General features: G+C 53.7%; 1 protein-coding gene across 1 annotated transcript; it reads left to right on the forward strand.

Annotated features, from left to right (window-relative positions):
• OSR1 (odd-skipped related transciption factor 1) lies at nt 7637-14783 on the forward strand. The gene is made up of 3 exons (XM_018055605.1): nt 7637-7959; nt 12444-13142; nt 13851-14783. The coding sequence occupies exons 2-3, from the start codon at nt 12475-12477 to the stop codon at nt 13984-13986; spliced, it is 804 nt and encodes a 267-aa protein (XP_017911094.1). The 5' UTR covers nt 7637-7959; nt 12444-12474; the 3' UTR covers nt 13987-14783.

Consider the following 15606-nt stretch of genomic DNA (forward strand, 5'->3'; position numbering starts at 1 on the left):
CAGCTGGTAAAGAATCTGCCTGCAATGTGGGAGACTTGGGTTCAATCCCTGGGTTGGGAATATCCCCTGGAGAAGGGAAAGCCTACCCACTCCAGTATCCTGGCCTGGAGAATTCCATGGACTGTGTAGGCTGCGGGGTCACAAAGAGTCAGACACGACTGAGAGACTTTCACTTTTCTTCAGCCATTAACTTGATAACTGTCAGTTAATCACTGACTCCAGCAAGAATTAGCTGAGGACCAGCTTTTAAGCTGAGCTGGGGGGTGTCTGTGGGTCCTCCCTTTCCTCTGTGAGTGGCCTTTGCACCCCATGGCTTGAGATTGGCATGCTCTGAGATGCTTCATACCCCCTGTACTTTGCTACCTTTGAGGACCTTGAGCATCGAAAACTCAGCTTTTCCCACTCATATGGGCCACGTGGCCTTCTGCAGCTCCTGCCCTGTGCTCGGAATACTAAGAAAGCACAAGGCCCCCCCTCCCCGCCCCCGCACCCCGATGTGGTTTATCCATTTTAGATAAATCTCCTAAAATGTTTGTGACAGGAATTTTTAGCAAACCAAGGCATCCTGAAATTCTTTATCTGAAAGACATTGAAAATCATGTTCTAGATTTAAGTTTTCTCTCCATTTTCTTATCGGTGATATGCAAACACATACCCAAATATACCGAAAGGACCCAACCATTAGTCATTTTGAAGTGAAAAATCATATGCTAATATATATATCCCTCCCCTTTTTTTTGTATTTTGAATTTGCTCAATGTATTTCAGCAAATGTTTTTCTCTTCAGAGGAAAGGTTCTCATGTAGGGGATTGGAGGAGGCATGACCAACAAATGAATTTGCCTAGAGTCACCTGGGAATACAGGAGCTACAGCGGGAGCCAGCATTCTAAGTGCTAGCTGAGACTGGAAGGAAGAGCAGCTGGCCCTTGATGGTGGCTACAATAGGGAGTGTGGTTTCCTGCTCTGTGTAAATGCTCAGCTACACTATGATATGGCTCAGATCCATGAATACCATTCCTCCTCCTGAGCTGAAGGTCACAGATACCAGAGAAATGAAGGCTCTTCTAGTAGAGATCGTGGTCCTCTTCCAGCTTGCTGGCTACTCTGGATTTGCCAAGGGACAAGTATTATGGAGCATCCTCAGTTTTCCATCTCCCAACCCATCCCACACCTCTCAAAGCTGGGGCTTGAGATGCAGTCACACCCAGTGGATGCACACTTCTTAGAACTGATCTGGATGCCTTCCACGTTCCATGAGTGGTCGCTTCTCTCTCAGCTGGGCCACCACTTTGGAGATCTAGCACTTCTTCAGTGTGACATTCTGAATGCAGGAAGACCCCAATCATAAACACTAAAGAGGCACAAGCCCCCATCCCCTTCCATTCAGTTAATACCTTTATTCATGCATGGAGGAGGCACCTGGGGCTTCTCATCACTTTGGCTTTAGTAGTTCTTTGTAATGTCTAAGTCAGTCCCTCCCCTTTCCACCTGTCACTGCAAGCTCAGGATAAGGAACTGGGAAACCCTGACTCTTACTGGGGCAGAGACAGATGGGTGGCGGGGAGCGGAGCCTTCTTCTGACAGTCTGAAGCAGGTCCAGGGAGCCTGTCCTTCCCTCAGTCCCGAGCTTGTCTTCTCTGCACGTGATCTCAAGCCTTTGCTCCAAAGAGTGCTAGACGAGTCTTGGGATAAATGGTCTTAGAAAGCAATTTCAGCCTCTGTTTTCTTTCTTCTGAGAAATTGTGCAGTTTCAGCTCTGAACTTCCCAGAGTTGCCTGCAAGGAGTGCCTGTGAGAGCACAGCAGAAGCCCCCAAGGATCTCTTTTACCTTGTTTCTTCTGTAGGCAAAGCACAGACCAAAGAGCCTGCAAATAAGTATATTTTTAGGACTTCTCTCTTCCGGTCTCTTATCTGAAAGCTGGAGCTTTGATAAGAAAAAGAGAGCATCAAAGTTGTAGCTTTGCTGAACTCATAAGACAGAAAGTAGAATGGTGGTTGTCAGGGGCTGGGGGCAGGGGATTGGGGGAATTGTGGAGATGGCAAGGGTATAAAATAGCAGCTAGTAGGTAAGTGCTGGATGCGCGGTGGCTTGCTTACAGTCAACAATGCTGTGTCATAAACTTCAAAGTTGCTGAGAAGCTAGATGGTCATTTTTCTCACCACAAAAAAGAAATGATAATAATGTGAAGTGGTAGAGGTGTGACTGAGCCAGTACTGTGGTGGTGGTAATCACATTGCAATATAAGAGGATATCAAACCAACTGGTTGTATGCCTTAAACTTACACAGTGTTACATGTCAATTACATCTCAATAAAATTTAAAGCAGCTTTTTCTTTTTTTTAAAATTGCAGCTGCGATATATATATACACTATCATGTATAAAATAGATAACCAATGGGAATTTGCTGTATGACTCAAGGGAACTCAAACCAGAGTTCTGTTACCACCTAGAGGGGTGGGAGGTGGGTGGGAGGTTAAAGAGGGAGGCAACATGTGTATACCTATGGCTCTGACTCTTGCTGATGTATAGTAGAGACCAACACAATATTGTGAGGCAATTTTCCTTCAATTAAAACTAAATCAGTTTGGAAAAAAAATTGCAGCTTCGATGCCAAGGAGTAGAAAGGGTCCAGATGAAATATTCTGTAGGGAATTACAGGAAGGAAAGGGACCTGGAATCCAGTGGCCTGGGAGGAAGGTGAGGGTAGGAGGAGACCTGGCTTGTTTCAGAAGCAGCTCCTCATCCTCTTCCTTTGGTCCTTCAGAAAGCTGGACTGGCAGTCCTGGGAGGGGCCTGGTCCAGAAGCACCTCTGAGCTGAGGAGGTAGGGCTGGGAGGGAGGAAGTGGCCCCAAAGAGTTATCTGTGAGCTACCACTAACCCAGCTCTGAGAGTGCATAAAACTTTCACAGTAGATCCTGGATCATCGTTTTTCCAGGACCAGAAACCAATGGTGGCATACAGTTGCTAAGTATTTCCAACTCTTAAACCAAATCAAGCAAAAAAAACCTCATAAACGTGGAGCAGGGAAAACAGAAGTTTAGTTATTTGGAAGGGCAAGAACGTGTGTAGTTTTAAACAAGGTAAATTTCGTAACTCAGAAAAGAACATTTAAGGCAGTTGCAGGGGAAACCCACTCTGGAGACAACCCGATTTGAGACTTTTCGAGGAAGGGGCGCCGAGAGATGTCACTTGTTCACCAGCAGGTGGCGCGTTTTCTTTAGGATTACGGTCCCCACGTCTCGGTAGAACATCGCAGCCAGACTTGCCCCGAATTCCCTCGCCGGAAATCGCTATGCAGATAATAACCCTCCAGTGTCTGGAAATTAATTACCGCGAACGCGCATTCCTCCAGCGCCGACCGCCGCCTATGTAGCCGGTCAGAGTCACAAAGCCACGGGTGCAGTTAGGTATTTCTGTCCGCAGGGCTTCCCCCTGACTATACGCGATTCAGTTAAGAACTTTTTTTTCTTCAACTACAGTTTGGTTAGACACTGCGTCGCTTCTAATACATTAATTTTCACCTTCGGATAAAAGGAAAATTCTATAATCTTAGATACGTCGAAAATAATTCTGACAACTCATACTTGTACAGAAAGTAAAAAACAAACAAACAAACTCCACAATGTAAGCTCACATTTAACATCTGATTTTCCCCAATTTAAGGAGTGATTTTCATTCCATTTTCCAGGGCTAATCTGGGAGTTCATGCAATTCCACATGAATATTCGTGCTTCGTACATCTTCTCATAATAAACCAAGGGTAGATGTATGCATGCAGGAATCGATTTAGTAAGCTGACAAATAGTAACAAGATACTTATGTGCTCATAAAGCGCTTAGGAAACGGGAAACTGCCTGGAAAACAGTTCAGTTTCCCTTTCAGTTTTGATACCGTAACTTGTCTGTCGCTGTCACAGTAAACACCAGCTCGTGGGTTCACCTGTGATCTATTCTCCTTAAGACCCTGGAGTTGCTGGTACCTTATCAGAGCGTGTTATCTGCCCAAGTGTGCGTGGAAGTCCTGTTGCCTACCTCCCCGTGCTTAAATACTTCCCCCCCCAAAGCTGGATTTTGACCTGATTGATCATAATGGTTCCAGAGGAACTATTGAGCCATTACAATCCATCATCTCAATGATTACAGAGGGATCCCTAAATCTCCTGGTTATTTGAAAGCTCTGTACACACTTAAAGGGGGGTCAAATGAGCAGACCCCCAATCGTCCACAAAGTAGTTTCAGGAAAGCTTGCGTTGGAAGCAAAAGTTCGCAATTACTAAGTAAATTCCTTTTTTTTTTTTTTAAAGAGGTCATTTTTGTGTGGTTGAGAAGTGAGGAGAGGTGGGGTTCATTTTTTTAATCCAATCCCTCCCTACCCAAAGCAAAATAAGCTACCTTCTCGTTAATTTTCTGGAAGCTGCTCAATTTTCACTTTGAAGACAGGCTGGCGCACTTTCCTTCCTAGTGAGCAGGAATCGGGAGAGGGTCTGAGGTTGGGGCGGGGGCGGAGGGGGGGGCGGTGGTCTGGCAGAGGCTGTCACCACCCCCTTTTACGCCCAGGATTGGCGCGGCGAGGGCTCACTTCGGAACGCCGCGCAGGGCGATCCACTACCCGTTGCCACGTGCCGGCTTGGGTATCGCTCTCTGCTGGACCCCATCGGCACTGGCAGAGAGAAATCCGGAGCTGAGCTGGAGGCCCGGTTGTTACTGTGGGGCCATTTCCCCAAGGCTTACTGCGTCCCAGACTCGGGTGTCCGCGGTTGCGCGGGGCTGGCCGTGGGTGGGCGAACCAGAAACAAGCAGTGGCGGCGGAATTTGAACCTGGTCTGGTTCCGGGCTGGAGCCCGCGGGCTCTAAGCGTGTAGAGGCTGCAGCCACGGCGGGGCACCTTGCGCGGGACGCCCCGGAATGGCTTGGGCGTCTAGAGACGAGTTTCTCCACCTTCACTGGGCTCCGGGGGGCCATAGAGTGGTTGAGTCCCGTTAGAATACCGAGGACGTTGACTACACTGGAACCATGATGTCCTTGAGAGTTTTAAACGAATCTTAGTTGAAAAGCAAGTTACCTGATAGCCCTTTTCTCCTCAATATACCTACACTGCAGTCCAGACACCTCGAGGGTACCTAGACTCAGCTTAGTCTGATCAATTTCTCTTAATAGGGGTGGAGGGGAACCCCCTTTGTTCCCATGGCACAGAGAGGTGAGGGGTTCTTAACTTCCCGGGTTTCTTCCTTCCAACCAGAGGGAACTAGAATCTGATTGGTCTCCACTGAGTACTGAAGCCAGGGTTTGCGGGAGTCATCCCCTTGGGAGCTTGGCTTGAGATGGGGGACTCTCCAGCAACTATCAAATCTTGAATTTCGTTATTCTAGCTTTCTGGGGCTGTTCACAGTCCAAGACCTAGAAAGAATGTCGTTGAAGCCAGGTGTCTGAAACAGAGGCAAGGCTGGGCAATGCCAATGTCCCGCATCTCTCTCGCCTTGTCCTACCTTGCAGATCAGCTCCGGAGGAGGCAGCTTGAGAGGCAAAGCCTGAGATGCTCAGCTTAGAGGCAAAGCCTGAGATGCTCAGCTAAGAGAGACAGCTCTAGCCTTGCAGCCCCATCTTGCTCCATACCAGCTATTAGTTACAGGGTTTGACCTGAGTGGGGATCAATTTTCCAGATAACCTGGCAAAAGCAGTATTAAACAACCGAGTTACAAGGCCATTTCTTTAGGATCCCTAAAAACTTTCTCCAAGAGTTCTTTAGGGATTCTACTACCTGGAGATTTCTAGAAGTCTTTGAGTCATGTTGGCCAGGGACCCTGGTTCAGAAGAAAGAGGCAAGTGGAAAGATGGAGTCAGCACAGTTGCACTGGGTGGAGTTCTGAGCAAGAGATGGGGTTTGTACATGCCAGGAGGCTCCTTCCATCCTACCCAAACATCCTCTTCCTGGGAGACATTTTCTAAGTGGTCTGGACAGCCAGATGCCTCATTGTGGAGGCCTCTGGATTCTTTCACTGCTGGTTAATAGAAGGTGCTAAGCTTTGTCTCCTAGGACACCCTGAGACTAGGGCACACAGTTTCCCTGGCCCAAGGTGGAAGCTGGTACAATCCAGGAATGCCCTGCTGGACTTTCCCTCTAGGCCTTCCTTTGCTCCTGGAATTTGCTGCCTTGGAATCTCAAGGAAGGGAGTGATCTCAGCTCCTTCTGTTCCCAAGGGGCCTCCCAAGGGCCAGAATGTCACCCCAGGCTAGGATTTTTTCAGCTGCACAGGCAAACTTACATGGGTTCCTTACTCTAACACTAACCTGGAGGGGGTAAGTACAGTCTCCCTTGTGGCAAAGACTGCACCCATTTGCCCTCCTCCCTGCCCAGGTCAAAGCTACCAAGGGCTGGAGGCCAGGCTCTTTCTGAAGGACTGAGGGTAAAACCAGGGTCTCCTCCAACTATTCCTTATGGGGGGCATTTCCACGACCATTTTCCTAGGTCAGGAAACCAAGACTCCTTTAAAAAGAAAGCCAGTGCAGACTTGCAGGCCAAAGTTGGAAAGGTCTCCAGAGACACAGTGCCCGTATGCAAGAGACCCACAGAAGCCAGGTCCAGTCTCCAGGGCTAGGGGAGAGGGGTCATTAAGCAGCAGCCTTGGGGGCAAACCCCAGGAGTACAGAGGTGCGAATCTGGATCCACAAGCCTGGGAGACCAGCCCCTCCTCCGGAACCCAAGGCGGGCTGTTCCAAAGAGGTGGCAGGGAGGGAACTGGGCTGGGGTCAGCTGGAGGTCAGCTCTTGGAGCCAGGCAGTCAAGGGGTTGGTGGTACTCTCCCTAAAGCATAAGCAGTGAAGACAGAATTTCTGGCAGCCAGAACCCTGGCCCTTGCTCTCATCCCAAACTCCACTTGAATCAGCCTCAACTCAAAGACCCTAGAGCCGAAGAGCTTTGCAGCTTGCATCGCGGCTCTGTGGTACTTAACTCTCCAATCTCTCATCCATCCTTCTAAAACAAAAGAATACAGGATTTTAGAGGGCATGAATCTCAGAAGGTTTTTGGGTCCTAGGAAAATAACTCTCTTGACTTCTTGCCCCATCCTCCGCCTCTAATCTTTCTAGCGAACTCGGTAACCCAGGGTTTGGGGCCAGTCATAGGCATTGGAGTCTGGGTGACCGCCCTGGCGCTGAGCATTCTCGGATGTCCTGAAGCTGTTCGGTTCCACAGGTATTCTGGGACAAGACAGGCTATTCGGCGGGGCCGAGGTGTGTCGGGGCCCAAACTAAGGCGCCAGGATCCCGACGCACCGCCCCCCTCCCCCCGCCTACCCCGACCTTGCACGGGCTGTGTCCTAGGCGCGCAGGAAGGGGACCGAGAAGTTTCAGCCCAATTTCATATGGAAGAGGCTGTTTTATTCGAGCTCGCCTGCCGGAACCTCGTGGGCCTAACACGCAGAAAGGGTCGCACAGATCTGAAGAACTGGGGACGCAGGTCCCGGGAGGTCGGGGCCAGGCGAGCGCCGCAGTCCCAGTCTGCTGCCCGGGTCAGCAAAACTTTGTGTCTCAGTGCGCAGGCGCAGGGGAGGATGGTTGCGGGGAGGGGGCAGGGGAGGGAGGAGAGGAATCCTGAGGCTAGGGGAGCGGGGAGGGGGGAAGGAGGGAGGGTGGTGGATTAAAATAAGTAGGCGGCTCGGTGCTAAGGGGTAAGTGAGTCGGAGCTCGGTCTCTCCCCAGCGCTTTCTCAGCCGCTCCGGGTTCAGACCCAACCAAGGAACCGCGAGAGAAGTTCACCACCCCCTGGGCGGACAGGACTCCAGGGCCGCTGAGCGCTCCCGCGTGTAGGGCGCTCGGAGTCCCCGCGGCCGCCGGAGAGGGGCCGGGACTCTTGAGCTCCGCGGGTGCCTGTGGAAATCCAGCGCCTCTGGCTATCCGGGTGCCCCCGCAGCGGGAGCCCCAGAGACGCGCTCAACTCCGGGACCGCCGCGGAATAAGGTAACTGCAGCCCTGGGCTCCCGGGCTTGGCGAGGGGAATGCGGGCAGGATCCCCGGGGTCCCCCTGTCACCGCTCGGCGGGTGTCTCTTCTCTCTCAAGTCCCGGGAAGAAGCTCCTCTTAACAAATGAAGACTGTGGACCTCTGTGAAAGTGAGAGCAGCTGCAGTCCTGGGTGCTTGGGGGTGCTGGCTCAGGAATTTCTCGTGCGGGGGTCCTCGGCCTCTGACCTGGGGGAATGAAGGGGCGGGTCCCCGTTACTACCCCCAGCGCCGCCGGGCTTCGCGGAATCCCGGGCGAGGTGCCCGCGGACTTCGGAAGTCAGCTTGTGGCCGAAGCTGACTTAAGAAACCGAAGCAACTTGTGTGGGCACAAACTTTCCCAAGACGCGCGCCTAGCTCAATTTGACCTACCTTAGCTGAAGAAGGAGGAAAAGAGAGTGGCCGGACGGCCACGGCCGCCCGCGCCAAGGACAGGTGCACGCCCCCGCCGGGTCGCGCTCTCTTAAGCTGGTCTTTTTGCAGAGTTGCGATCAGGTACGCGGCCGGCCCCACCCGGGAGTGCCGGCCCGCGTGCCTGACCCCTCGTCGCATTTGCGCTCCGACTAAGGGGTGTTGTCTATTGGGTGACTGCTCTTGTGGTCGAGGCCTGGAGAGTAACCCGCGACTGACCCGGTAAAGGGGAGTATGTAGGGGGCGCGAGCACTACTCCCCAATCAGAGACCCGGCACGCCGCAGTAGCGGAAACACTGCAGCTGCGGATGTTCTCAGTTTCAGGCTTGAAAGGGCAAGATTCGTTTGCTCCCGGGACTGTCTCCCTTCAGGGTGGGAGCCGGAGGAGAGAGGGAAAGAGGTGACGGGCTGCAGGCTGAACTCATTTCTCCCAGGAAATTTCTCTCGTAAGAGGAATGAAAACCCACAGCCAGTCCTTTTTCAGCAGCTCGGCCAGTCGCGGGGTAGGTTCTTGGAGTATAGAGGAGCTGCGACAGTTTCTTTGTTGCCACAATTTGGTAAATTTCACCCTGGCTAAGAGCTGCGCGCTGGCTCTTGGGAACAGAAACCACGTGCAAGGCTAGTTAATCTCCCAGGTTCATGGCCTCCTAGAGAAGAGAGAGGCTGGCAAGGACGCGGGGTGGGGGAGGCGGGAGGAACGGATGGAGGGCGACCAGTGAGTAAATGTTCTATATGAGGATCCTCAAAGTAATTGCAATTTTAGTAAGACTGGGGAGCAGATCACTAAGGACGCAGCCTGGCATTTAGATGCAGGGGGATGGCCGCCTACCTGAAGGGTTCATTCGATCTCGTTCGTTGGGAGAATTAAACAGAAGTGTCCGGCGCGGGTCAGTCCTCTCTCCAGGAGTCCGGACGCTTGTCAGCACGCGTGTTGGGGATTCGGTGTCAAGGATGATTTTTCCGGGGCTGATGCTGGGCTCCTCCAGGCACTCGCTCGTGGAGCTCGCTCCGTCCTCATTAATGCAAGCAGTTAACTCGCTCACGCTCAATTAGCCCCGAATAAACCACTTTAATAGACTCTTGCACACTTCATTAATGCCCGGCATAGGGCTGGCGGCAGAACCGGGATTGGCGCTCTACCGCACGAGAGAAACTGTGTCTGAACCGCGCGGGGACACAGGCTGGGAAGCGCTAATGGCGTTTGATGCGCGTAGTCGGCACCCTTACCCGCGCCTCCCAGGTTCCGGGGTCCTAGCTCCTTGCAGAGCGGATGCCTGGCCTGGAACCTGGGGAGAGGGGTTTCCTCTCTTAAGGATCTAAAGCAGTTCACACGGGGGGTCTGGGGTCAGGGCCAGGAGAGCCACTGGGGCTGGGGGTTTGCTCATCTCCCGCAGCAAAGGCGGAGTGAGACTTATGTTTTCCTCTTAGCGGGCCGCCTGAAACCGGATCGTGAATTCGGCCCATTCTTGGTACTTTACTAGTGTAGAGAGCCACGTTTCGAACGAATTTCGTCCCCGAGAAAAGAGCCTGGGGAGCCCTTCCTTGGGAATGCGGCAGAAAATAAACTGGCTGCGCCGCTGAGAAAAAGAAATTGAGTGTTGGGGGAAACAAGATCGGGCAGATAGCCCGGAAAGGTTGGCTCCCAGGAGCAGTTTCGGCGTAGGCGCCCCCTCCCTTCACCGCGCCCAAGGTCTGGGCTTCTGGGGGTGGTCAAGGAAAGGCTGGGTTAGTCTGCGCGGGGCCGGTGGGATTCCCTCACCCCGCCTGGAGCGGGCCCGGGCCCGGGTGCAGCCCAGCGCCTGGCCGCCATCGCCCAGGGATAGACCGAGCGCCGAGAGGAGCAAGTGAGGCCCCGGCGGCGCCCGGCGGGCCCCGGGGGGAGCCAGAGATAAGGATCTGATTTCCAGCGCCTGGAGGGGAAGGAGAGGTGACAGCAAATCAAAGAGCGCTCACCTCGCCGAAGTCTGGGCAGACCTTTGAAGTCGGCGAGTCATCTCCTCTCTCCCCCTCCCCCTTCCCAACCCAAACAGGCTCCAGCTTTCTCTCTGGCCCGATTCGTTCTTCTTCGCCGCGTCTCAGCGCCTTAGGAGGGTCTCGGGTTGTCCCAGGCGCGACAGCGTGAGCGACGCAGCGGAGAAGCCCGCTGCCCAGGCCACGGCTCCGCCGCCGCCGGGGTCCGCGCTCCCCCCAGCATCCCAGTTTGTGCCTCGCAGAGACCCTGGCGGAATTAATTGCTGCGCTCCGACAGGGGTTTCATTGGATTGCCGATTTAACCTGAGCAAGCAGGTATCTGCCGGCTCTGGGTGTTCGGCACCCTCTCCAACTTCTGCAGAGCCTCTTTGCCTATGGGCCACCGCACTGGACGTGTGACCTTCCTTCCAAGGAGAAGGCTTTCTAGGTCCAGATTGTCCTGCCTCCTCCAGGGAACATCCTGGGCACTGCCCTCACCTTAACAGCTTCCCTAGAGCGAAAGGCAGCCTGAACCTTAAGGACCTGGGTCTGGGGAAGCCAGGCCTCTCAAACCGCCTGGGCGGTGTCGGGGTCTGTCGTGAAGGGGGAAACAGAACAGGGGTCTGCCCGTCCCAGGGTTGGGGACTAGGTGGAGGAGAGATCTGAGGAAGTGGAGGGGGCAAATCAGAAGTAAAAGGAGAAGTGGAAGGCAGGGGATTGAGACAGGCGAAGTGCCTGCATCCTGAGCACCCTGCTCCCCCTGTGACTTCTTGAGATGGAGTTCAGCACTTGAGCCTCCCAAGGCCCTCTGTGTAATTTTGGCTCTCTTTCTCCCTGTTTTTGCCTCCACTGGACAGACCCGAGTTAGGAGTGTCTGGGAGGCACAGACATAAAAATTCTTTCTGCGGACTCCAGACCTGTCCATGGAGGCTAGGGACCCTGACCAAGGGTCAAGGAGGCCAGGAGACACCAGACTGCTGTCACATCAGCAGGGATCCCCTCTGGCTTGGCTCAAGCTCCCTGGCCTTGCGTTTGGAGGGTGCGTAGCCCACAATAGCTGAGGCCCAGCCTCCATGCTCCTGCTCATAGGGAAACCCACCTGCTCAGGAAGAGAGGCGGTTCAGCAGACACACAAACATCCTGAGAACCCGAAGACCCTGTCCCCCTTTCTTATGGGGTAGGGAGGGCTTGGAAACAAATGAATGCATGTGGCTGAGTGAGTAAATAAATATGGGTGTCATTGTCTTCGCTGAAACAAAGTCAGTCCACAAGCAGCTGCAGAGAGGGTGGCGTCAAAGGGGCTGGGTAACAGTGAGACAGAAAAGCAAATTTGAAGTCAAAGTTGCGAGTTGTAAGGAGAAAGAAGGCATGGCTTCTAGAAGCCAGATTGACTGTCAACTAATAGAGCTTCATGCTCCGGAGCTGAGAGATGTACAGATTTGTGTGCTTTTGTATGTATGCTGTCTGCCAGTGGGGCTCTCTGTGGGTGCCCTGTGTGTGTGTGTGTGTGTGTGTGTGTGTGTGTGTGTGCGCGCGCGCGCGTGCGTGTGTGTGTGTGTGTGTTCAGTTCCTGCATTTTGTTTAGTAGCACAATACTGATGGTTCCAGTTTATCTTTGCACCTTGTTGTCAACTCTGTTCAGAATGTGTGAACCTGGGTTTATCTGTCAGTGTGCACTTCTGTATTTGTTTATCTGAACAAATATGTAAGTGCGCTTCCAAAGTGTTATCTTTGCAGGAGAGTGTAATTCTATATTGACTCGGGCTTGCCTGGATGTACATTCCCTGTGCTTCTGCCTCTCTCAGTGTCAGGTATACTGTAGACTCTCATTTTAAGTTGGTAGCATTGCCCAGCATTTAGTTTGGTTTCTGTATCAAGTTTGTGTCTCTACCGGAGGCCATTTGGAAGGAGTCCTTGGATTATTGAAGGTTCCTGTCTTCTCCTTGAGGCCAGTGAGATCCCTGAGTGGGGTCCTAGGCACTCAGCTCAGTCTCTGGGGACAGAACGGGTGTGGCTGGGCTGGAACTCAGAAGAAGGGCCTGAACTTGTCTGTTTCCCCATCCCCTCTTCTTCTTTTCCTGCAGCAGGAAGACAGAACAGACTGCCGCTGCGGCCATGGGCAGCAAAACCTTGCCAGCACCGGTGCCCATCCACCCATCCCTGCAGCTCACCAACTACTCCTTCCTTCAGGCAGTGAATGGCCTGCCCACGGTGCCCTCGGACCACCTGCCCAACCTGTATGGTTTCAGCGCACTGCACGCGGTACACCTGCATCAGTGGACGCTGGGCTACCCCGCTATGCACTTGCCGAGGTCCTCTTTCTCCAAAGTGCCTGGAGCCGTGTCCAGCCTGGTGGATGCGCGCTTCCAGCTGCCCGCCTTCCCCTGGTTCCCTCATGTCATCCAGCCCAAGCCTGAGATCACCGCTGGAGGCAGTGGCCCCGCAGCGCTCAAGACCAAGCCGCGCTTTGATTTTGCCAACCTGGCCTTGGCTGCCACGCAAGAAGATCCATCCAAGCTTGGCCGGGGGGAGGGCCCTGGGTCCCCTGCCGGTGGGCTGGGCGCTCTTCTGGATGTGACCAAGCTGTCCCCCGAAAAGAAGCCCACAAGGGGACGCCTGCCTTCCAAAACCAAGAAGGAGTTCGTCTGCAAATTCTGTGGCCGCCACTTCACTAAATCCTACAACCTCCTTATCCACGAGCGGACGCACACGGACGAGAGGCCCTACACATGCGACATCTGCCACAAAGCCTTCCGGAGGCAAGACCACCTACGAGACCACAGGTGCAGTACTACGGAGGAGGGGTGCAGAGGAAGGGTGCAGAAGAGAGCTTATCAGTCTGCTTCTGATGCCAGGGTTCATTAGGCCGCTCCCTCTGCCCCCAGGTTCCAAGCCTCCTGAGTTTCTGGGCTTCCCCCTAAATCAGGAAGGAAACCAACCAAGCTCAGGGCTGGATTTCTGGAGCATGGGTGGAGAGAATATGGCAGGAACAGATCCCGAGCTCCAGACAGGCATGCATGGCTTCCTCCATCTACAGTGCTGTGCAAGAGAAGTTTCTGAGATGATGAAGTGTGACATGCGCCACATGTGACAGTTAAGCACTTGGAATGGGTAACCAGTGTAACCGAGAAACTAACTTAATTTTAATAACCACACGTGGCAGGTGGCTACCATCTTGGACAGCACAGTGCTAGCCAATTGTCCCACCTCACTCACCTTCCCTGTTGACTTAGGCCATATAAGGAGGCTGTGCTGGCCCCTGGTTAGGCAGGCAGGGATCCACCTAGCTGGACATGGGCACAGCTAAGATAGGAGGTGTTTCTCTCATCTCCCCATACCCTCCCCACACTCAGCATGTGCCCGCTCCACGATAGCTACCGTCCTTCTTTCTTTTGAGGTTCAAGCTCTTCATTTTCGTGGGAAGGGATTTTGGATACCTATTTATAACAGTTTTTGCAAGGCTTAAGTATCGGTTTGCTTTTTGCCTTCAGATATATCCACTCCAAAGAGAAGCCTTTCAAGTGTCAAGAGTGTGGGAAAGGATTCTGCCAGTCCAGGACTCTCGCTGTCCACAAGACGCTACACTCACAGGTGAAGGAGCTCAAAACCTCCAAGATCAAATGCTAAACAGAGCCTCCGAGTCAACAGGACCCTGGGTCACGCTGCCCCCTCCTCCAGAGGGAACAGAAGCCCAAGGCAACTCTGGCGGGTAGCGAGAGGGGCTCCGGGGACCTTCCTCCATCCCAAAGGCGTCCCCCGGGTCCCAGGCGCACGCGGAACTTCACAGCCGCGCCCCGGGCCATGACCCGGGCCGCCCGGGCGGCTCCCCCAGGACGCGGCTAAACTCTTAGCCAAAAGGCGGTACTCGTGTGGCGGAAGGGAAACTGCATTAAAAAGAGAACGAAAGCTTCGCGGAGCCGCAGCGGCGCCTCTCCCAGAAGTATTACTTTTTCTATTGTTATTTTATACGTTTTCTTTATTATTTTTTTTTTCTTTGACCATATAAGCTTGTAACTCTGACTGCGGAGAGAGAGGGGAGAGGAAAAGGAGATTTGTGCTCTCGCAGCTTCCCACCCCTCCTCCCGCCCCCATCCCCACCCCCGGGAGCCTGCAAAAGTGTAATCCCAGTATCTGCTTCAGCCTCCCGCCCAGGGAGCGCGGGGCCGAGGAGCGCCCCTCCCAGCTCCTGCCTCGCTGCGGGCGGTGGGCTTCCGGACCCGGACGGTGAGGCGGGGAGCCTCGGGCCCTGCGGCTAAAGGGGGCCCGGTCTCCGGCTTCCCTGCTCCGCTGCCCCTTCGCCTCGAGGAGCTGAAGGCTAGCAGCAGGGCGGTGTATTGCGATTGGCACTTTATGCTGACCATCGGTAACGGACATTTATCACTGGAGTTTTAAAAAATATTAAATAAACGGTTATTTTACAGGCATTGCAGGGTGGGTAATTTCCCTCCCCCAAATTCCTGCGTTTTCTCCCCAAACGCAGCAAACTGGGCGGCTCCTTTTCTTGAGAAGAGCCGGGGTTTCGGTCCCCACGCCGACCTGTCCCAATTCCGCAACCTTCCCCTGACTGGGGTCAGTGGCTTGGGATGCGTGGAGACGCCCTCCTCTCTCCCGATGGTGGTCAACCTCGGATAACTTAATTTACTTTGCTCCTCCACTTTGGTCTTGAGGCCTCAATGTCATCTCCCCACTCCGCATCTCCAAAGGGCTCCAAAGAAACCGAGTCTGCGGCCAAAACTTCGAACGTTTCTTACAACATCTCCAGGAGCCGGGTCTCTTCGAATTCAACTAAGGGAAAAGAAAGTTACCCCCGCCCCCCAGCCCCGAAACAAAAGCCTCCTTCCGGGGCCTCCTGCTGCTGCCCTGGGGAGGGAAGGAAGCGCCCTTCCCTCACGGTCAACCTCAAACCAGTACCCTTCCCGAGGGCCCAATAGCTGCTGCAAATAAGTCATCACCGCTGCCTCTCCTAAGTCCCCATACCTGCGTCCCTCCCTCCGTTAGGATCCCCCCGACACGATTCTCCGGCTGGGGCTTGTCCCCAGTCTGGATCCCGGCTCCGTGCCCGCAAAGATTTCCCTGCAGTTTTAAAGCCTTGTCAGGAATGGCGGGGGCGGGCGCCCTGGGAGGCCCAGAGAGTCGAGGAGGAGAAATCCGAGTCCGCCCTCCACAAGTGGAACGTTCCCTGGGGCGCCTAGTTTTCTCACAATTAGAGGCCAGGCCGCCGGGGGGCTCTCCAGCTTGGGGCGGGGT

This window comes from Capra hircus, chromosome 11 (genome assembly GCF_001704415.2).
Source record: "Capra hircus breed San Clemente chromosome 11, ASM170441v1, whole genome shotgun sequence".
Taxonomy (NCBI): domain Eukaryota; kingdom Metazoa; phylum Chordata; class Mammalia; order Artiodactyla; family Bovidae; genus Capra; species Capra hircus.